The sequence below is a fragment of the Oreochromis niloticus genome, linkage group LG14 (genome assembly GCF_001858045.2).
Source record: "Oreochromis niloticus isolate F11D_XX linkage group LG14, O_niloticus_UMD_NMBU, whole genome shotgun sequence".
Lineage (NCBI taxonomy): Eukaryota > Metazoa > Chordata > Actinopteri > Cichliformes > Cichlidae > Oreochromis > Oreochromis niloticus.
The window spans coordinates 27790717-27814241 of record NC_031979.2 but is presented as its reverse complement, the minus strand read 5'-3'; the positions used below and the strand labels follow the sequence as shown (position 1 = coordinate 27814241).

General features: G+C 42.4%; 1 protein-coding gene across 11 annotated transcripts in view; it reads right to left on the bottom strand.

The window, feature by feature from the left end:
- The window catches only part of synrg (synergin, gamma), a 42133-nt gene that overhangs the window by 5026 nt on the left and 13582 nt on the right, over positions 1 to 23525 (bottom strand). For 2 of the 11 annotated variants that reach the window (XM_005474759.4, XM_025898057.1), the window contains exons 8-22: positions 21732 to 22010; positions 20455 to 20535; positions 20131 to 20327; positions 18909 to 19166; positions 18699 to 18835; positions 16849 to 16973; positions 16393 to 16455; positions 13764 to 14723; positions 8099 to 8650; positions 6579 to 6742; positions 6386 to 6439; positions 5879 to 5975; positions 4487 to 4635; positions 3683 to 3793; positions 3502 to 3540 (exon numbers count right to left, since the gene is read on the bottom strand). In XM_005474759.4, coding sequence (XP_005474816.1) covers positions 3502 to 3540; positions 3683 to 3793; positions 4487 to 4635; positions 5879 to 5975; positions 6386 to 6439; positions 6579 to 6742; positions 8099 to 8650; positions 13764 to 14723; positions 16393 to 16455; positions 16849 to 16973; positions 18699 to 18835; positions 18909 to 19166; positions 20131 to 20327; positions 20455 to 20535; positions 21732 to 22010 — 3266 coding nt within the window. The remainder of the gene's footprint in view (positions 1 to 3501; positions 3541 to 3682; positions 3794 to 4486; positions 4636 to 5878; positions 5976 to 6385; positions 6440 to 6578; positions 6743 to 8098; positions 8651 to 13763; positions 14724 to 16392; positions 16456 to 16848; positions 16974 to 18698; positions 18836 to 18908; positions 19167 to 20130; positions 20328 to 20454; positions 20536 to 21731; positions 22011 to 23525) is intronic. The other 9 variants (XM_005474762.4, XM_005474763.4, XM_005474764.4 and 6 more) reach the window with 6 other exon arrangements.

Below are 23525 nucleotides of genomic sequence, written 5' to 3'. Positions count from 1 at the left end.
AAAAATAAACCACAGCGTTTTTGGAGCCAGACTAGTTCCACTTTTTTTTCCCGCTGCAGGGACGACTGCTGAATGACCAAGACAAACATCTCAACTTCTCAGTTACTCTCAGCTTCAGATTGGTCAAATTTGTGCTTTTAACATTTTCAAAGAGCGCTCTTTCAATTCCCAAATTCTTTAATGTCGGTTTTGCACAGTAAGTAATTTCCCTGACTTTCTTTGTCTGTGCAGGAGCCCCGCTAACCTCGACCAGATGGAAACATGCTGTGAAAGAGATGGGCAGCCTAAGAACAAAGCTGTGGTCCAAACTCCCGTGTGCTGCTGTCAAAACTACACACATTCAATTTGATAATCCAAATGCTTGAGGCACTTGAAAAAGCTGCATTAAAATAAATAGCCAAAAATGCTAAATTATTCAGCTTAAACTCCTTTCCAGTCCTTCTCCTTGTAATTGCCTAAATTAGCATTTATCGTTTAGTGGAGGAGCTGGAGCATCATTAGCCAAAAAGTATCACTTAGGGTGAAACTGCTGCTGCTTCTGAGTGACAAACTGAGGAGAGATGAAGCTGTTTGCAGTCGCCCATCCAAGCCCCTTAACCCAAAGATAACATGCAGAATGATTTAAACCAAAAAAAAAAAAAAGGTGCAACAACCCAGAGAATATTAGCCAAACAGAAACACGGTGAGTCTGGCTGAAAGCGAATGTTTGGCTCTGTTTGAATCAAGAATAATATCAGAATTCAAAACATGAATTGAACAGGAGCCACTGAGCACATCGGCTGTCGAGCATTTTTCGCATTTCTTTGATGCCACATCAACGTCTCCACCCGCCTGCACCTTTGGTCGAAAAACAAATCGGCACCTCTTCACTGAGGGACAAAGCAACAATCGGTGCCGTCTGCCGTAGCCAAAGCTGTTCTTTCACTTCATTATACTCGGAGGGGATGCTATTCTCCGCTCGGCTTTTATGCAGTCTTACCAGGGTGGTTTGTGCCAAAAATGTAATTAAAAGATGGGTTATTAATCTCATGCTTGTGGCACAGAGACAAAATAAAACTGCATTAATTTCAGACTGCCTCTGCGCACAGAAGAGCGAGAGGTGAGAGAGAGTGCGTTTGTGTGTGCAGGTCTATTATCCGCCGTTCTCCCTGCTTATGACTAATGTGTAAGCCACATCTGCTCGCAGCCTAGATGCCTCTCAGTCAGCCTTATCTCGCCTGGACTATCCATCTGGCTCTGGCAGAGCAGCAGACGGATCGCAAGAAACAATCAACGCCACCATCCTGCCCTCTAAACCGCAGGGTCCGAGAATACCCTTAATGGCCCACGTCGATGAAAATCACCTCCACCCTAGGCAAGAGGTACCGCCATCCTGCCCCGCTCTCTGAACAGTTATTAGAAACACCGACGGTTGTTAGCTCAAAGTGGCAAAGTGTGCGGCTACCTCGAGATGAAGGTGGCAGAATAGAAAATGAAACCCTTCCAAGACAAAGTAACAACCTTCGTGACCTTGAGGAAGCAATCACAGAGTGAAAAAACCCACCCCGAGGTGCCAAAGTGACATCTTCCCTCTTTGTCATTTACTTCAAGAGCGCACATTGTTATCCGTGGACACTTCTAACTTCATACTTCACCATAAAAGCTGGGAGATGACCTAAAGTGACTGTCTGCCCACCGTCTCCCCTACAGTGACTGTCTGATCAGAGCCTGTCAAGCTCTGACTTTGTTCACATCGTGGGGCACTAATAGGAGTGACACCTGGCATTTAGAGTGTCTGGAGAGCGTACAAAGGAAAAACTGTCGAAACACTGACTTTGCAGCATTACTTTCAGGACTATTTGTATTGTTTCTGGAGTAACATTAAAGGAAAGCTCTATCAGAAATAGAAGCAAGTCTCTTCATACTGCAACTATATATCCAACACCTACATATACTTGATAGCTGTTTTGAAGGAATAGCTTAATTTCAGTTTCAATGTGGTGATTGTAAAGGTGCAGAGCATATTTATAGAATCACCATCAGATAAAATTTAATTATATTTAATTTAATTGTTTATCTATTGCCTAATGAGTAGTGTGGATGGCTATGGGGGAGGTCTTTATTGGGAGACAAAGTTGTAAAACCTATGAAAACCTTTCAGTCTTTGCGAGGCCCTGCAAAGACTCCTTATGTTTAACACCACTGGCTTAACCCTATCAGGTGACTATAAACCTCAGTTTTAGTAAAATTCTGCTTTATTCACAAAAATTGTCACCTCAATGCACTTTATATTTTAAGGTTAAGACCCTACAGTAATAGAGAGAAAAATCCCAACAAATAGACAATGCCCAGTCAGCAAGCACATGGCGACAGTGGGAAGGAAAAGCCCCTTTTTAATGGGATGAACCCTCTAGCAGAAACATGCTCAGCAAGAGGCAGCAATCTACTGGGGGGTGGGGTAACAGAGAAGAGAAAAAAAGAGGTGGTGGTTCCATGCTTATCCTTCTATTTAAGCCTCTGGGGGACTTCCCATGATGCACTCAGCACTTCTTCCTCTTTGCATTACTGATGTGTATATATGCTGCTACACATATAAATAAATCTGTCTACTCTCTCTTGTAGTTTATATTTGGTTCCGTCTCTATCCTTATTTTCTCCTTTCAACCCCACCCCAGTTGCACCACATGACTGACACTTTCTGAGTCTGGTTCTGCTGGAGGTCTCCCTTCTATTAAATGGGAGTTCTTCCTCCCCACAGTCACCGAGTGTGTGACTGTCTGATGGTAGGGTCTTTAGCTTACAATACAAAGCTTGAGACGTCTATATAAAATTGAATTGAGATCAAACTGGGCTGTACAACTGAGTTTGAGCCGTCTGGTTTGCAGGTTGGCAGCTCTGGGGATAATTTTGATCTATTTGCAATAATAAAAGATATGAAGCTGTTGCATCTCTTTCATTTATCCCAATCACACTACGACTAACTAGGAGGAAATTATAATTCAAGAACTATTCTGTTATGCTCATTAATCTTTTGTCACATTACGCAGGGCTCTTTAAAAGTTTTTTGATCTACAGAAAGCTATCAAACAACTGAGTTGGAAACATAAAATTCATACACGTCAGCTGGATTCTGCTCAGATTTATGGTGACAGTTAGCTAACTAGACGACTACATGCAAAAAAAATCTGCAATGTGACAGGTGAAAAGAATTTGATCTTCCCTACGAACTTGTGTTAAATGATTATTACTTGCATCATATATGCTGCAAGAAGACAAAGCTTGACAGGCAAAGTAATGTGAGGGGTTGGGGTTTAGACTTGGGATGAGACTTTGTGTTTTTTTTTTTTATGATGACGTGCATGTCTAGGCAGAAAACAGCTCTGATAGAAGAGCAGTGGAGAGGAGGGAATCCTGTCACTTTGGCCCCCCGCAGGGCTCGTCAGTAAGAGGAGGATAGGCCCCCCAAGGACCCCAACAGGAAAGAGTGGAATGAGATTCGGATGACAGTTGACTGTCTCATACTCGTTTAAACAGACGTCCAATAGTGCTTTCTTCTTTGTTCTGGAAAAATGTTTCAAAGTCAAAGAAATGTCAGTTGTTATCTGCTGGGGATGAGCACAACATCATGTGTGTAAAACACAAAACAAAACAAAAAACAGTACCCAATAACAGTTACTCTGTGTGAGTGTGCGTGCACACAAACCTTGCTGCGAGCGTCGACGTTGAGCAGACAAACCCCACAAGCCAAGTCCTTTGCATTCTTGATACCCGGCCGCAGAATACAGGAGGAGAAATCCAGGGAGCTTTCATCAGGCTAGACACACAAAAACACACAGACGTTTTACTTCCTGCCGCAGGGCAAAATGTAGTCATTTCTATTCTTATAATAACAGCAGAGAGAACAAGTCGGCTTACAGTAAACATCTCCGAGCATCATCAACTTTTTTTTTTTAATAAATACTTGGCACGACATTGGCTACTCAGAGTAAAAACAAACAATTCCCAAGTTTACATCTTTCTCCTTTATAAGGAAAGAAATCTACATCCCTGCTTTAATTAAACATTTGTTGCATTTTGTTTCTGCCTCCTTTCTCAAGATGCTAAATCATTTTTATCTTCTACAAACAGTATTCCTCGTCTGCTGGCTCTGCGGATGAGAACAGTCCTCCTCTTGCGTCCCGTTTTACAGATACTTGGAGACAGCTGGGTAAATAAATCTTTACAGTCTTCGTCATCCCCGCTGATCCAAACACCGGCCTACCAAAATACTCCATCTGCATTGCTTTCAAATCAATGAATCATTGATTTTATCCTAATGGACCGACAATACTGGATTCACTAACACTTAATCATGTTATTGGCAGGACTTGCATTGTTAACTGACCTTCAATGCTCTGTTATCAGTGTGTACTTCCACTAGAAAAAGAAAGCAACCAAGTTTATGAATCTGTTTGTATCTATCTGTCCTGCGCTCTGGTGAGTGCGTACAAACGTCAGAGCATCTTACAGCGAGCTTAGCCAGCGACATGAAGCCTATGAGGTTGTTCCACACACGGCTGATGTCCTTCAGCTGCTGCTGCAGCTTCTCAGAGCACACCGCCGTGGCCTTGATGCCCAGCTCCACACGCCGAGAGACGCGATACACTTCCACCACGCCTGAGAGGGAGAACACACACGCACACATGTCACAGAAACACACTTTCTTACTCGGTGTTGAGCACCTAGCCGTGACGTGTTAGCCACTCGGCTCATTAAAAGCAGAGAAACAGTAAAGCAGCAGGACCTTGTCAGACGGGGCAGAGATAAGCCATCACACCAGAGCTCATCTTAATCTTGTCCTTTCTGTCCTTCACAGGGTGTTAGGCCACACACCGGCTTCTTTAACAGGCTCTTGTTGCCTCTGAGGCTCGCAAGACCTCATTTCTTTTTAACTGTATGTGGAAGTATTAACTCTCTATGTGCAAATGTTTCCAGGTCATAGTGTTATTTATCAATATCATCAAACATTCAAGGGCTGAGCTTGACTCATAGATAAATTTTAGCATGAAAGTACACATTTTTAGGGACTGCAGGGACCTTTCTGAGTGATACTGAGTGATCAGTATATGTTATTTGCATTGTCTTGCCATTACATCGCCCTTGTTCTATAGAGGCAATCCGAATGAACTCACAAGTCATCTTGGTTCAGATTTTTTCTAGTGTCCTCAGCTGCAGGGGAGGGTATAAAATTGCTTGTGTTTTCAGTTCTATGTGTGAGACTCATGGCCATAAAACTCCAAAACAATCACCACACCATAAAATAAAGTGGTTACTCATGATGGCCCTGCCCCCTCTGTGCTTTGTGGAGGCTCACCGACCGTGTCAAGCATCACCTTCAGGGATGATTTCTGCCAGAGACACCTCACCAATTATTGAAGCAATTTTTCCATCCACAGGCGATACTGATGAGGTGGACTGTCTTACTCCTGTGGCAGTATTTTTTTTTTTTATTCTGTGGTCATCAACACTATTTTTTACATCTACTTTCTTTACTTCTCTTTGACCTGAACAGCTGCAGCATTGATTTTTTTGCTTTTTTTGACAGTGTCCACACTCTTCCAGAAAAACATGCTAAATAAATAGTTCTATTTAGTGCTACTTCATTGATCGGGACCTCCAACTCTCATGTTGGTGGCAATGAGACCTATTTAAAGGCATTTGAAAGGAAAGTGGTTTACAATATATAGGGTTGCTCTGTGGTGTGTGGATGATGAATGGAGATTTTATTGTGCAAAGTGCTGGTTGTTGCACACAGATTTAGAGCACTTTCCCTGTATGGTTTGATAAATGAGGCCCCCGGTGTGTTTATAGTAGTGGTAGTAGTAGCTGTGTCTGTGTGTGCATTACTGCAGCTCCTCACCAAGCAGGTACTCCATGCCCTGAGCAGACTGGATGACCTCGGTGCAGACAGAAGAGCTGCTGATCCCGTTCAGGGTGTTGTTGGCTTTGGTGATGACCTTAACGTGGAAGGACAGAGGCTGACGTCATTACATACACACTGGTCTTGATTATAAAACTCATAATGAGCATCCAATAGTAAAGTGTTACACAATTATGGCCTTTACCCAGGATTGAAATGTCAAACGCATTAAAACCAAAAATAAATATTTCAGCAGACATTTTCTTCAAGTCATGCAACATCCTCAATTTTTGATGAGCTTTAAAAACACAAAAGTCCTGAAGTTATATTTGCAGGTTTCAAGAAAATAAAAAATCCCAAGGCATACGTGACAAGTAAAATCCTGGCTGAAAAAAACATTTCAGTGTATTTTGGTTATCTTAATTACTCTAGAACATTTGCTGTCGCTCTCACGATTAAGTCTCTCCCAGGTATGAGGTCAGATACAGGACACAAACAAACACAAACCTCCAGAGCGCTTTCCAGGCACCTCTGCCACTCATAGGCGTAGCGCTCGCTCTCCTGCAACAGCACAGCACAAAATTATCTCAAATGAACACAAAGGGAAAACAGAAGAGAACAAAAAGGGGCATTTATTTTGAAGCTTTAACAGTCCTCGGTATTGCACTGAAATCTACTGATATTCGGGTTCCCTCCTCACCTCCACCTCTCCAGTCAGGTCCTTGTACTTGTCTCTGATGACGGGCAGTGCGGGCTTCTCGTTCAGGGTGTTGGATCGGTCTCTGAAGGGCTGCTCTGGTGCCGGAGATGGGGGTGAACGCCTGATTTCCTTCTCACCCAAACTGTGACTGCGCTTGTGGGAACCTTCAACAAAGACGGGGCAGGGAAGAAGAGAAATGAGAGAAATACCAATTCAGCGACACGTTGTGATGCAACTCATTTTGGGCTGTGCACCTGTTTGTTTCCAACCATTCTACTTCCATTCTGTTTGTTGTTAATTCCTCCCAGACAGGGACAGCATGAGTAAATACTTAATTTGTGACAAACAATAATTAGGTACAAAACAGAGGCACAAATATGCAGGTATGAATAATTCATAGAAGGACAAAAACCCTGGCAAGGTACCACAACAAACACGAGCACAAACACAAGTGAAGCCCAGACTATTCCAGTGGGGTTAGCTGTTAGCGCATGTGTGCATGCGCCATCTACACACAGGTAATCCACCGTCAACCCCACCATCACCACACAACCACTCAGCCTACACCAGAAGCCCCACCGTGATCAGGTCACTGAGCCACAGGAAGAAGGGGAGTTAGCGAGCCCTGCTTCTTCACACACATTAACTTCAGCACAGGGAAATGAATCTACATGAGGCTTTGATCACAGTGCAGGAAACTGTAATAATTTATTTTGTGAAAAATAACAGCAGCAAACAGCGGTTCGAAAATGAACAGCCTCTAAGTGGATACGGTTAATTTCTGCTTATGGATTTGTGCTAATCCATCTCACCAGTCGCTGCCATTAGAGAGTGGAGCTGTCATCTCAACACTACCATCTAATGTCTGACAGCTTTATTACACATCTGATGGGCCTTGTCTGTGGGGGCGGGGTGCTTGAGCAGAGTGCAGGGCCAAGGATTTACAGCTGGCCAGAAGAGTCATGTGTCCACATTATGCATACATTCATATAGTCATTTATTCTAACAACGCTTCCTTAAGTCAACTACTAATTTAGAATCACCACTTAACCTGACATACCTCTTGGCTGTCACACTAACACATTCAACATGTGAAAGATCCCAAGTTCAACACTGGAAGCAGTAACAAAACCCTGAGAGGGTTACGTCAGGATAAAATCAAACATGAGGATCAATCCACTGCAGCAACCCCTTGCAAATAAGGGAGCATAATTAAAGCAGCTTTTATTAACCCAACATGTGTGTCTTTAGACTGTGCGAGGAAGCTTGAGTCAACAAATTCAACAATGCAGAAATTAATACTTTTCTGCCAAAACTGCTCTTCAAATAATTAATAAATTAATTAGTTGACAACAATTTTCAATAACTCATTCATTATATTCAATTATTCCAAGTTGTCAAAAATGAATATTTTCAGTTTTTTTTATCATTTAAGCAAATTCCATTTGGATTTAGACAATTATTTTTAACTGAAAAACAATGTGCCGCCTACTTGAAGTAAATACAACATGAAAACTCACCTTGAACCGACAAATCAAAAGTTGCCAACTCGTTCTTGATCATCTCCTCGCTGGACTTGACCTTGGCCTGAGCGCTGGCTTTGAGGAAGTCAGACCTGCCAAACTTTGGCTTGTCTCCCTGGAAGGCACCAAAGTCATCGGAGGCCTCGCTCTGGTTTCCCTCTGAGCCCGCCTCGGCAGTGGCAGCAGGCGAGTCTGACTTCTCCGAAACAGTACTTGCAAAGTCTCCAAAGTCATCCTCGTTATTGACACCGCCCTGGTCGCCGGAGCCAAAGTCAGCAAAGGCTTCAAACTTGTCATCTGCGGATGAAGTGTCCTCTGCAGGGAAGGAGGTGATGATGTTTGCTATGGAGTTGCTTGTGATGTTTTCAGTGCTGCCAAAGGTCAGTTCCTTCCTCTGAGTGGGGACTAAAGATGGAAGGCCAGCTCCTTCCAAGCCCGGTGGCTTTCTGACCTCACCGGGCAGACTTTCATCACGGTCTGACCAGTCATAGCTGGCCAAGGTGCTGAGGGCCGACGTCCCAAAGGGGTCAAATTTCATGTCGTCTCCTTCTGCAATGACAACACAGACATACCGGTGGTTCCTCGGAATAGCACAGATGCTGTCATGATAGGAGGAAGACTAATAGGCCTCAACAGGGGTCTGAGATTTGTGTCGGGTTATTACTCTCATTTATCTATGCTTTAAGTGATGTCTCTTCTTCTAAATGTAGTTTGGTCTCGAGAAAAGAGCCCTTGAGAATACTAATAATTAGTTAAACCACATTTCAGAACATATTTTCTCACCTCCATTTAGTTCTCTCTAGCATACGGGAACCTTTTTAATATTTGTTTTCATGGTGCTCACAACACTTTTAAAAAGTACAGACAGATATTTCTTTAGGAACAATGGCTTAATCTGCACTACTACTTTAAATCAAAAGAAATGATCCCTTAGAAAACACTCCCCTATTCCCATTTTATTTTTACAGGAGCATGTAGACTATCATTTTGGGGAAGGGCATTTTTTGTCATGTTTTAATCTTGTGAGCACCTTAAATGAAATGAAAATCCATTTACAGCCAGTGTCCTGGGATGAAGCCACAATCTCTCAATCTGTGCAGGTAAAACCAAAACTATCACTCAGGGCTCAACCAACTGGTCACCTAGTGAGAGGCAGGCAATCTGACTGCAACCCCTCTCAGACAGACTGATGAAAATTTGCAGATCACTGCTCCTAAACCTAATTTATAAGCGCAGACAACAAGTTGCGAGCAATCAGAGTAAGTGTGCACCAATGAGCACGACTCATGTGTTTTTGCACTTAACTGGTTGCATTCTGATTATATTCCCGTATAAAAGCAAGGTTACTGACTGCTTGACATTTTACACTTAAATCACATTTGTAGAGGAATTTCTGCTTCGAATCTGTGAGGTTCTGGTTCGACTCCAAAGTTAATGTGAAACTCAGTTTCATGTTTATGTAGAAGAAGAACAATAGAACAATGACAAACAGATTTCATGGCAAACTGATGGCAGATCTTATCGCCATCTTGATGCACCAAAGCTGTTTTGAAGATGTCGACTGACTGTGACTGGCGGTAGACCTGATCCCTGTCTTTGAAGCAACCATTTCCAAGGCAAGGAGATAATACGAATATTATATGATCATTCTGGTCTCCAATTAGCGTTTTCCTCAGTGTGACTGTAGGATTACAGTGAAGTGAGGAGATGTGTCCCCCTAATCCCAAAAATAACGATGAACTTAAACAGTTTTCTAGAACTGATTTGAAATTCCTCCTCTTTTAATTGGATGACTTTTTCCAGCCTGCGCTCTGTGTGCATGTCTGTGTGAGTGCGTTTAACCAGACTGTGTTTGTCTGAAGCCGTGACACTGATGTCGATCAGATGTTGTTTTACATGTAAACAATACTAATCAATGCAGAAATCCTGGTAATCCAAAAGGTCCACAAACTGTTTTTATAACCCACATTTGTGAAACTGACGACAACGCCTTGTATCAACCCTCTATGATGCAAGGCGTTAATACATTAATACATCTTCCCTTTAATAAATTATCTCTTGGTGTTTTTATGCCTGAGGTGAGTCATGTTTACGCAACTTTTTTTTTTCTCGTGGCCATATGACAACACTCGCTGCTTTCACTGGTGACAAACAGCTTGGCTAACAATAATCAGAGTTGATCTCTTTATATTAAATACAACCTGAAGGCTTTTGTCTCAAGGCAGACGCTCTAACAGCATCAATAAAAGATCTTTCCTGTCACTGCGTCTGCCCTGTTTCTCACAAGTGTTTTGATCACTTTCTTTATGACTGATACTGACTGACAGCTGCGCAGCTTGCACACATTTGTCAACGCTTTAGCATTCAGGTCTCCTTCAGACACTCGCAAACACATAAATCCACCTTGTTGAAGCCTTCCTATTTTGCATGACAGAACCCTCAGACACAAAAAGCAATTTGTGAAATTGACAAGGATCGAGTGGTGTGAGCCTCGTGTCATTAGAACCACATTACGCCTCACAGGAAAGGAAAGGAGAAATAAGACGGTACGCGTTTCAGCAATACCAACAGTAATATTTATTACGACAACATGAGTAGAGAGAGAGAGAGAGAGAGAGGTCACAAAGAACTGTGAAAGAGGTCTACCATTACAAGAGGTTTAGTCAAACTAACACTTTGAAAATTAAATTTCAGTCATCTGGAATACAAGTGCATGCAGAGTCAGGAGAAAAGGAAGAAAACAAACAGCGAGAAAGTAAAACAAAGATAATCCGAGGATATAGAAGCAGAATGAGAAGGCACATTCACAGACTAGAATCAGTAATTCTGGGAAGATGACAAACTTTCTTTTACTATAAGGATGTAAATCAACAGGTGTATTTTTTTTGTTGAGTTTTTTTTGAAAAAAAAAAAAAAAAGATTTGAATACAGAACACTTGAAAAGGCCAGGTTGAAAGATTATTCAAAGAACAAGGCAGGAAGCATTAACCCTTTGAGGACCTGAGGGGACAAACTGACAGGGAGGAAGCTAAACTTTAGGAGCAGCAAGGAGGCTGCCATCTGTACATATTTAGTCTTTAATAAATAAGGGTAAGAAATCAGGATATCTGCATTAATCTGCATGTAAACATGTGAAGCAATATCGTTCAAGCCCTCAAAGGGTTACAGAAAACAAAGAGGGCCATCCTTACACCTGGCATCCCAGTAAGGGCTTCCATTACATCCAATCACAGATGCAGGAACAGATTTAAAGAGACAGTATCCTTTTTTTCTCCTCTTGCTACAGTGATTGTTTGTCAAAGCAGGATGATGAGCACTAATTCCCCTTGATTAATAACACATCATTATTTACTAAAAACTTTGATGTTTGAATCCACGTTGAACTAAAAATACTCTGATTCTACTAAATACTGTCGGCTACATTTAATTTACATAGTTGGCAAATCACAACAAGATCGAGAAGTCTTCCTATAGTCTCAAAATAAGAGGTCATATTCCTGTAATAAAAATACTATTAAATCTGCATGTACACATTTCTCCCTTGATAAAAACAACTTGCAATACTGTTATGCATAAAATGGTTATTTTGTATTACGTTCTTGTCAATTTCACAAATTGAAAAGGCAGGCACACTGCAGCAAAAAGCAAGGCAGGAAGGGTAATACTAACTTCATTATGCTCTCAAAGAGCCAGACCGTAGAGCCACACGTGATAAAAATTCATGCTGCGATATCACAGATAACGGATTTTTTGAAAAAAAAAAAATTACGAGAAAGAAAATTTGATTCCTCTTGCGACTCAAAAGGAACCACAGAAAAGAAATACTGTCTCTTTAAGCTTACATACATTTCCAAAAACACAGTGCAAAGCGTGGTGAGGTGCTCAAACTGCTCGGACTGCTACACGTTAACGACAGGTTAGTCCCAGAGCTCTCCGAGAACAGCTGATAAATAAGGGTGAAATGAAACCGCCGTCACGGTAGCGTAAAAGCTTCTTAGGAATGTATCGATGTTAAAGCGGGCAGGTCTTTACCCGATCAGCGGTTTCGCTGCAGCTCCATGGACTGGATTGTTTGCTCTCAGTGCGGAGGGGCCTGTTTGGGTTTAACCAAAATCTGACCACTGCACAGAAACTGAAATAAGGCAATGGGGATGTTTACATCTTTTTCTAGTCAAGGATAAAGTATCAGTTTCTTGGATGAAAGAAGTTGATACATGTGATGATAATTAACTGATAAGTGACGAAATATTGGAAGCTGATTGCACGACTGTTGTCAGGTGGAGATTTGGTCAATTTGTACAACTTCTCAAGCTTTGTCTGAGCTTTCAAATAAAAATGAAAGCTCCCTTAAAGCTGGCAAATGTTTGAAATACAGAGCCTTCACCTGAGAACACATGCAATTCATCTCATGTTACACCGAGAGAATGGTTTGAAATGTTTTCCATGAAACACGATGCATGATGTGGAAGGCGAGATGCCTGATGAATAAATGATGAGCAGTGAAGAGGGAGGAAAAAAAGGACATGGACACTACCTGATTATTAACAGACACTAGATTGATTTCCCTTTTTATAAAAGGACCCAACAACAAGCTTTAGGTAAGCTTTAACTCCACTTTCATGGATGTGAGGTAGGGGAGGAAAAAGCAGACACGCTATTATGTCGACATCTTACAATTAGACGTCTATTTGATCCAAAACATACTGCATGGCTAATGTGAAAATACTGCAGGGTAATACAATAACTGACAGGCATAAAGAGACAAATGCATGCACTCACATTCAAGCCCTCACATCCACCTATAATATTTTTAATAGTGACAAATCACTGTTGCTCTATATGAAAATAGTCTCCAGTTTTTGCATGCAAAACGTCGTATTAATGGTAACATTTTATTTCAAGCGAATCAAAATTAAGTCATCTGCTGTGCTTTTTGCACACATCAGTTAAAAAGGTAAATGATGGCTTACGGATAACGCCTTTGGTAAGCTGCAGCCTATTGTTCGAAAACCTGTGATTTGAATAAACAAGAGGATAAACGCCCTCCTGTACTCATCTGTATTCAACTGCTCCGTCTCTTAGCATTGCCCAAAACAACACACACACGCACACACACACACACGCACACACACACACACACACACACACACACTAGGTACACTGAAAGGAAGTGCGACATCCGCCTGCCGCGGTGTGGACACATCAAACAGGAGGCTTATCCGAGTCGCGCAGGCAGCAGCTGGGGGACCTCGTCTGTGAACTATGACTGCCAGCACATCAAAACCAGGCACTCATCATTTGTAAATAAATAGAGACCTTCCTGTCATTACAATAAGAAGAGGAAGAGGAATGTGGAGATAAAAAAACTAATGAGGAAGAAACTAAAGATTTAAATAAATAAATACTTAAATAAATAAGTAATAAATAAAGAGTATGATGAGATGAACGATGAAATGTAGAATGAAAGCTGTGATGCATCTAATTTGATATGTTACTCATGTCAGCAATTGAGCATGGTCAATTCAACAAGGACCTCATTATTTGCCCTTTGACCCCTTGTCTGGGGGAGGGGTCACTGAGAAGGAGAGGCTGGCTGGCCTTGAAAGCGAGATTGTGTGTCACTGCACGGAGCCTCACCAGAGCAAACGCACAAGTTCCTCACCTGTAGCAGGGGGCTGGTGGGAAGAGAGACCCGGCAAATCCAGAGAGCTGTCTGACATCACGTGCTTCAGGTCTCCGCCCATGTCCGACAGCTTCATGTCCAGCTGCACTGACAGCGCGTCCTCAGAGTCGTCCTTTCCCACGCTGCTCCCGCCGATGGACGGGAGGTCGAGGGACTTTACAGATGCAGAGTCTTCCTTGGCCTGTTTGAACGCGGCCACCTTGTCCACCAGAGTCTTTTCAGAAGCTCCGAGTGCTGTGCAGAACTTCGAGGACTGAAAGTCGGCAAAGTCGTCGTTGTCGCTCTTGAGTGACGAGAAGGAGCCGGCGCCGCTCTCCTTGGTGTCATCGTAGGCGAGGCCTCCTTCCAGAGAAAGTTGTTTGAATACGTCGTATTTGTCAGAGCTCTGCTGAGACCGCTGCTGTGTGGAGGTTTCCCCTTGAACACCCACGCTGCTCTCGCCTTTAGGCTCTCCACCAGAGCTGCCAAATGCCATGAAGTCTGCAAAGTCATCCTGAGGTGCTGAGGGAGCTCCTCCTGCGGCTGAAGCTCGAGTGGAGTCAGAAGAGGAGCCAAAGAGGGCAAAATCACCAAACTCATCTGCCCCTCCTCCCGGAGGTTTTGCTCCACCTGGCAGGAGCACGAGAGAGGGGGGCACAGACACAGAGGGGAATGTGCTGGGTTTTGTCTCAGTGGGGGCAGGAACAGAGGGCGCTATAGAAGAGAAAAGGTCCAGGTCAGCCATGTTGAGAGGATTTTTGGGCTGAGAAAGAGACACTGCTGGCGGTTGCTGGGGAAGCTGCTGTAGTGACTGAGAGTTTGGAAAAGCAGAGGGGAAGGAAGGTTGAAAGAGTTTGGCTTGATCTGGAGGGTCTAGTGGAGAGACGCTGTCGGCTGTTTTAAAGTCTGTGAAGCCATCATCGACTGTGCCGACAGACTTGAAATCTGCAAATCCTTCTCCTGTAAACCAAAGAGAAGAATTTAAGATCAGTAAAAAACAACAGAGAGATATAATGGGGCCAAAAGTTCTCAGCTGCAACAGCTACCATTCAGTTATTTTACAATCCTAAAAGAGAGAGGAATGGTGCATTAGTTATTCCTTTGCTCCACTGGTGAACTTTGGGCTGCAATGTGCAAAGAAGATCATACGTCACTGCACAAAAAGCTCTCCATACACTATCACTCAAAAGTTTAGGATTGTTTTTTTAAAGAAATGCACACTTCTTTTCAATAAATATATAATTAAACTGTTGTGTGTTAATGGCGAAAAAAGTAATACTTGACCAATTGTGAGGGGGAAAAAGCCTTTGGTTGTCTAAAGAAACTTTTGTGGTGCTGTTTTATTAAGTGCTTGATTTGCACATTCCCAGTCTTTGTTGAACATGTTCATTTAAATCACAGAAAGCCATGATCAAGATTAAAATTCGATTAATTGTGCAGCCATGCTAAACACAGGAGTCAACACAGGAGAGATGACTACTGAAAATACGCCTCCATACAACTGCACAGATACTCTATTAAAGTCATAATTTAATGAATCCTCAATCAACTTTACTTACATTAAAAACAAATGTGCTTTTCTTTCAAATGACCCCAAACTAATGAGAAACAGTGCATGTACATCGACACTACCACACAAGGAACTGTTGATTATAGTCATTCAGCAAAAATTACCATCCAACAAGTCATTTTTGTCTACAATATCTCCCAGTGAAGTAGACGAGGACAAATGGTTCCCAGTGCCATTTCTGTATTTTAGGTTTATATTTTATAGCATCAAGTATCTTTAAGCAATGATAGTTTACACCTGAGTTTAGTGGCTGTGTTTATCACAGACTTTTATGCAAATGTCTAAAGTTTTCTGATGAGAGAGTCTGAACCTGACAGAAAATGCTATTTATGACAAAACAGCTTGGAAAAAGACAGATATGACTTGTTATCAGCAAACAATATTACTTCTACAGAATCCTGATTAAGTTGTTAGCTAAAAGTAAAAAAGCTAGAACAAACTATTACCATTTTCTGCAGATAACTGTGATGGGTATTTATAGCAGTGGGAAAACTTTTGCATCCTTTTTAGAAAAACCACACAGAAAAAAGTCAGAATGAATTCTCAAGTTTTCAGCAGTTGTTAATCCACTGTGGTGTAATGTATGCATGCTGAAATAGAGAATCTGTTCACACCGCTGGTGTACGATGGAAGAGCGATAACTAATGGGCTCATTAAGGAGACGGAGCCTGACAATGCCAAAGAAAGGTCACTGCAAAGCATGACTTACTGGAGTTGTAAGAGGTGTCCCCATCGGAAACTGTTCTAATGAAACAGGGATGGGAAACACACTGGGTATCAACGCTGCAGGCTTGCAATACAAGACATAGTGTAAACATGGCTCTGTGGTAGTGTGGTGAGTTATAATACACAGTTTAATTAGAGAACATCAAAAGAAACTATTTGTTTCCTGGGGATGATGTGATGTTCATAAAGGTCATCTCTGAGTTCTCTACGTCACTGCCCAAAGAGGTCAAAAAGCAAGGATGTGCTAATATGTACATCAGGTGAACGTGTGTTGTTGTTTTTTGTCACAGAGAGAGATCGAGGTGTGTAACAAAGCATAACTGGCTCTCTTACCGACTGATTTCTTCTCCGCAGGTTGTTCGAGTTGTCTGAATACACTGTATTTGTCTCCAATATCTGGATCAGAGCAAATAAAGAAGAATTGGTAACTATAAAGAGCAATATGAAAGAAATTTACTCTCCCTGTATCGTTCAAGGGCCAAAACACTGAGTTTGTGCCCTGAACGTGTCCTTATGTAAGCTGCTTTAACCTTCAGGGATCGATTTCGTATTTTAGATGTAATAAAAGGGCTCGACATGATGAAATACCTGGAAATGTGATGTTATCACTTTCTGCTTTTAATGAATCCTTGCTAGTTATCTACACAGGAAGGAACGGAACGTGTCATTCCCCATGCTGCTGTGAACGCCTGATGATAATATTCTTTCCTTCTCTGACTGACTTTATGTTTTGGTCCCAGTATGTACCCCCAAGAGGACTAACACTATTACATGAGGTATCCAACGTACCTGAGGCAGGGGGTGTAGGCTCTGCAGGCTGATCCACAGACAGCTGCTTGAACACGGCGTACTTATCAGAAGATGTGACGGAGGCGGAGGAGGAACCAGACACTGGAGTCAGCAAGGCAGGCGTGCTGCAGGGACACAAAAGCGAATCGTCAGACATCACGATGGGCGAAGTTCAAAGGTAAAGTTTAATCCCTATAAGCTGCCTGAGCTGACTGAACGTTTGCACTGGGTTCACAAAGTTTGGAGAGAAACAGAATTTTTTTCTTTCTTTTGTTAAAAGCTTTTGGTGTCTTTTCATCCATTAAGGCCACTGAACAGGCAAAAGGTAGCTCTGCTTAGGAATAAAAATATACGCCCACTGTCTCACATCCAGCTCACCAACAAAAGTATTTATATCTTGTTTTACTAATTCAGACAAAATGTACTGGACTGCGTGTTAGCAGCACGTTTGGAATGCCACAAAGAACAAGCAGCTGATCCAAGCAGAGACGGGCAGAGTGTAAATAAGTAATCCATGACCTGTTGTAACACTAGAGCAACGTTACTTTTAAATAGCTCTGTCATATTAAAAAATATAGAGTGATATACCAGTTTGTAAAAATTGCCAAATATCGGTATTGGTCTTAAAAATCCTATATTGATTTAGGTCTCTTAATATTCAGGCCATTCAGTAGCGAGCTAGTTTTGTTTAGCATGAAAAGTGAACACCTTCCAGCCCCTTTGATACTTGTTAATTACCGGTACCACATTATATTTAATTCCATTTAGAGGGTTTGTGCTGTCTTGCACCCACTGAAGACTGCAGGAAGTTAACAGTCCAACCTGAGATGCATGATCAACCACTGAAACCCAAAACATATTTTTACACCTCAGTTTTTACACCTCAGTTTTTTGCACAGACTGGTTTATTTGTGAGCTTAAGAGCTGCTGCTGACAGACTTCGGTCAAGTGATAAAAGAGCCAGTCCAAGAGAGTGGCTTCAGTCTTCTCAACACAACAGAAAACAAACCAGCACAATCCCAAAATGCCAAACTATTCCTGAAAGTGAAGGATGCTTTAATACAGGCCAAAAGCAAGAAATATGATGACCATTATGCCTGATCATCTGCTAAAACAGACAAATCAGGGGCTTAGGGAAATTGTTAAACTCAGTGAATATTAGTTTCCTCAAAGCGCTTTTTCTGTGAGACATCCGACAGTAAGTTATGGCTGCCAGTTCAGGCTGGCAGCCCAATATGAGCTGTTCAGCCTCTCATTTAATTAGAAAGCAATCTCAGTCTGCGGGGAATTCTTGTTACATTGATGAAACAGTCAGGACTGCATTTTTTCAGCTGCGAAATAGGAGAGAATCATAAAACGCCTATGCCACTTAGATTTCAGATACTTTAATTCTGCTTTCTCTTTGTCTTTTAGTGGATAATTGCCTTTCAGCTTCCTCTCACTGAATGCACGGTTGCTCCAGAAGGGCTCAGAAAGTAATATAAAGAAACGAGCTTATCTTCTGTCCACTGAAATGAATTCATTAGTAGATGACCCAAACTCATTCCTATTCTGAGGAGGTTATTACAAGATATTGAGACAGTGCGTCTGACTGTAAGACAGACAATGAGAAGTACAAATATTATGCAGGATGAGTCAGCTATAAATAATCATCTAGGGCTGAATATTTGATGCTCATCTCTGCAAATATTTACAGCAAAGAGAGCAAAAAGAGAGAGAGCTAGAATAAGAAATACCCAATCTTATTTATTGTAGCTTAGAATTAGGGTCATATAAGCTCTTAAAATGCTCCTAATTATACAAGCCTGGAAAAAAAGGCAGACTCACTGTCTTCATCAACAAGCCTGTACCTGTTTTGGTGCTGTGGTACAATGGTAGTAGGGAAGCTTCCTCCCGATTCCCCCTGAAAGTCAGAGAAAGCTTGGTCTCCTCCTGCCTTTGGAGCCTCCTGGAAGTCCTGGAAGTCATCGTCATCGGCTTTGGTTCCCTACGCAAACATCATGTTCGTCAGTGAAGTGAATGAGGTGATCGACAGCAGGAAAATAAGAAACTGAGCATACCTGTGATACCTGTGCTGGAGGGAAACTGGCAATGAAATTTGTGTTTGTGGGTGGCTGAGCCGGTGCTGCCGGTGTCATAGGCATGACTGGTGGCGGGGCTGCTGTGGGCATGGCCATGGAGACCGGGGGCTGGGTCATCATGGGCTGCTGGTGCTGAGGCATGACAGGGGCCATGGCCATAGCCAGGGCCGGCAGGTTCGGCACGGGAGGAGAAGGAAATTGGCCGAGGATTTCCACGTTCATTGCCGGGAGGCCACTCTGAAAGTAAGGACACAACAAACGATATTCAAGCGAAGCTGGTCCCCCTGAGCTCAGCTGTTGTGCAAAAGCATATTAAAACATGATGAAATCTTTGTCCTGCGGCCGCAAATATAATCAAAGCAGTCTTCAACAAACGCTTTGTGTGCAATGTTTGTCAAAGCTGTGATGCCCAGCTTTTTTGGAATCTACCTTAGCTTTCTAAAAAATGGAGTTATGTATCTGTGACTGCAAAAAAGCCTCGTGTCGAAAGCCACAGATAAGGTGAAGAAGTGAGTGAGAGTAACAGAGTCAGTTTGAGTCTTTTCATGAGGACTGTTGACAATGACAAATACAAAACAAAGCCTCTACTGTAAGATGTTTCAAAATTATATTTGGTTGCATTTTTGGGGGGGTTAATGCGTTAAATCATGAAAGGTATCAGGGCACACGGATCATTGTAAACCTATATAATTTAAAGCCCTTCTGTATTCACTGAACTCGGCCAAGGACTAACGTTTATATATAAATTATTCAACACAATCCTTTTGAACAGATGTCACCAGCAGACTCAAACTTTCTTCCACCTCACAAGAGAATGCATGTTGTTTTGCTTGTGTTTTAAGCTTCTTGAAGATTTACATCACCAAAGGTGTCTTATTATTCCTCGCATGGAAGCGGAGGCATGCAGTGTTTCGTGAGCTGCCTGAAGATTTGCATCCTCCCAGGGGTGGTGGTGACAGGCCCGGGCTGAGCGTGATAAGAAGCCTCCTGCCAAACTCGGTTGATGGGGACTCAGCCATATATTGGACTTATAACGCTTCACAGGCCGCGGGCTGAGTCACAGAGCCGCTTCTTTCTCTCCGTTTTGAACTAAGCCCAGCTAATTTCAGTGAGGAGTTTATGGCGAGGCTCTGCAGAAGCCGTGGGAGATGATTAGTGAAGTTGTTCTAAGTGGATAATTTGTTTTGACTTCAGTGATTACCTGCGCCACCCCAATTAGTGCAAGTACAGTGTAAAGCTCCTCCTTGGTCAGCATGCCAGGTGTTGTGCGGTTGGCTGAAGCCCAGATTTGCCCGAGTGCTTCCCTTGGAAGACCTGATGACATTAATATCGGGTAGAGTTTGGCTGTGTCTATCCCTGCTGGAGTCATGGTGATTTCAAGAACCTTCTTGAACATTTCTGGGAAAAGAAAAACAAAACGTTTTTGCAGTTTGAAAACGTGTCATTTCTTTCCGCAAAACACACAGCGATGTTGAATATCGTCGTCTGAACATTAAACTGGATCTTTTCAAGAGTAAACGTTTACCTGGGACGAGGCTGTCGTTGTAAACCCAGGCGGGCAGCATGGTCTGAATGTGCTCTTGTTGTGGGTACACACCAACACCTGCTGTCGGAAGCACAAGCACACATATACACACACACAGACACACAATTAGCTGTTGAAGCAAAAGTCTTGTCCAGGCTTACGATCTGCCAAGTCTCTTGGCAGCTGAGCCCTGCTCATATCGAACTCGACAAAATCATACACCTGATGTCTGGAAGGCTCGGTGCAGATGTAACGCTCCCCTGCACTGAATCACAAACGCCCTGCCACATCAGACATCTATAAATCAGTCTGTGAGTCATTTCCAGCTTCAAGGAGAGAGGAGAGAGGCAATTGCCTTGTAAGAAAAACTAACTAAAAATATAATTTAACTGCTGACATTGACCTAAATTATTCTTTTCTAGAAAACAGACAACCAGACATTTCAGTAAACTGCTATGGCTCATTTCGAGTCCCTGACACTCTGTCTGCAAGGCAGGTGTTTACCCAGACACCCACTTTGCACATAATACTTCCATCAGTCTTGAGCAGTTAAATGAATCTTATTACAAATCTCCCCTGGTCCCCGTGATGAGCCGCAATATTTCCCCTGATGACGCGGAGGACACGGACACAGACAAACAAATAACAGCACAAAGGAGTAGCAGAGTAGCATGCACAATCAGCCTTGGATTATGTTGGGCCCCAGTGGCACCTGCCAATCCATGCGCATCCCTGTTAAACCAAAGCAGTCAGCATGCGCCAGAGGTCGTTCTCTGAGAGGGTGTTACACAGTGAGTGAACAGACGGCAGCTTATTTAGTCAGCAGGTATCACCCAAGGACCTTGACAGACACAGTCCATTTCCACATTGTGTGCAGGGAGCAGTGACATAAGAGAGCCCCGCTAACAAGGCAGAGGTATAAAGCAGGCAGAAATAGGAGCAGAGATTTAGGAGACGATGGAAAGACACGAGGAAGGGCACCTCAAAGGCATCGTCACCTCAACAGCGAAGAAAACATCAACTTGATTTCATTTAACAGCACGCAGGCTACAACAGTAGCATGCCCAGTCCAGGATCTAGCATAAATCAATTATGACCCAAAGAGATAGAGGAGATTAAACTGCCAGAAGAGGCATACAATTATTTTGTCAGGGTTAGAAAGAATGAAAATATTTCTCAAGGACAGAAAGAGAACTACCACCCTGATTGTTTGTTAATGCTGCAAAGCAAGAGAGAAGCAGCAGCTATGAAGTCCAGTGAACGGGTACTTCTCTCACCACTGTCACTACTGGTTTGAGGAGATGAGCCAGCAGCTGATGGGGGGAGTTTGGGCGCTGGTACCGGGGCCTCTGGTGGCTTTTCTGCGACGAAGACAGAGCTCAAGTCCTCGGTGGCCGCGGCCCAATTCCTCGCTTTAGTACTGGGCTGAAACTGGGTTGAAACTTTAGCTCTAGGAGTCATTTCAGCCAAACTCTGCTTGGACTTAAAGCTAACCTGCGCAGTCTTATCAGCTGTGAGATCACAGGAGGAGAACAGCTTCTCTTCCAGGGATGGGCCTAGAGGGGTGGATGAGGAACAAGCTTCTTTAACACACACTAGCAACAATGCACACTTCACGTATCTATTTATAGTCTCAATTTGCAAATATAATTAAGGATGCTTTAGTAGATTTATGTTATAACTTAAAGATTTGTGTTTGAGATCTGATATGCAAGATAAGACTGAAGCAGTCAGTAGCAGTTATAAAAGGTTGCCAATCATGGTTCAGACGTCTAGTAGTATTATTGTGCTGCTTTCCTGTAGCTGTTTCAAACATAAACAGCTGACAATTTTGGAATACTTTCCACAGTTTTCCTTTTCCGCATGTAGCATACAGCAGGAAATAGTCCACCTCAAAAGCATTGGCACTACTGAACCACTACTGTTCTTTAGGTATGGGAGCCATTGGGTAGATCATGCAGGTGGTAGGACACATAACTACTTAACGGGCATTAACTGAACTGAACTATTTGCAATCCAGTGCAATCCAACATCAACTAACTAATATCTGGTCCAACTTTGTTGGAATGTGTTCTCACATGCACACTCAGAATGGGCATGATGAATGCATGCATGCACACATGATTCCCTCCTGTACTTATAACGAGCTGCAGGAACATGCCAAAATGTGCAGCAATACATCAACAAAGACGGGAAAACATGCCTGCACAATTTTGAATACTGAATTTAACATTTGAATTCAATTAGTCTTTGCAAATGTTTTAGAAAGTAGGAATTCAATCATCATTTCTTCGAAGAATAAAGGACAGTTTCTGGTGACTAAGACTGAACAGAAATGTAATTTTTGTTCCTCTAGAGAACTCCACGGGGCTTCTTTAAGAAGCTTTAAGGAGATTTACCCAAAAACCACACAAAATCCCACATACAAAAACACAAATTCAGTGACAAATCTTTTTGTTGAGCTGATAACAGCAGGCACTTTAACCATTATTACCTGAAGTACAGCCTTTCTCAAGGGGTACCAATATATTCTTCTTTTTAACCAAACCTTTCTTTAGAAATTGCGTAAGAAGCCAAGTATCAGATATTATTTAGTGTTATTTGTTGGAAATAAGATAAAAAGCAAATGAGATCATTTGTAAACAGCCCCCTAAACAGAAATGTTACCTGACTGCGTTTCAACAAAGACACTGCAAGATAAATTCCTCAGGTCTCTTAATATCAGAGGCAATCTATCCATCAGCCATCTAATCTGCTTATTCCAGATGCTAAACAATTAGGTCAGAGATGTCTCAGAGAATCAAGGATGACACTGGACGGAGGGTTGCTGAATTGCTCTGGACAGAAGATGATCTCTGCGTCCTGTCATTCACAGTCTGAGACTGAAAGCTGTCACAGAGCAGCTGCTCATCCCAGAGATTACAGGGCAAATGACAAATGACATGACAGTCCTCTACCAGTGCACAAATCATAAATTCACTATCAAAACGAAATGCAACTACTGCATGGGGAAAAACCTACTGAGAAACAGTCATTTTCAACAGTATTCCTTATTTATTATGCATCCTTGT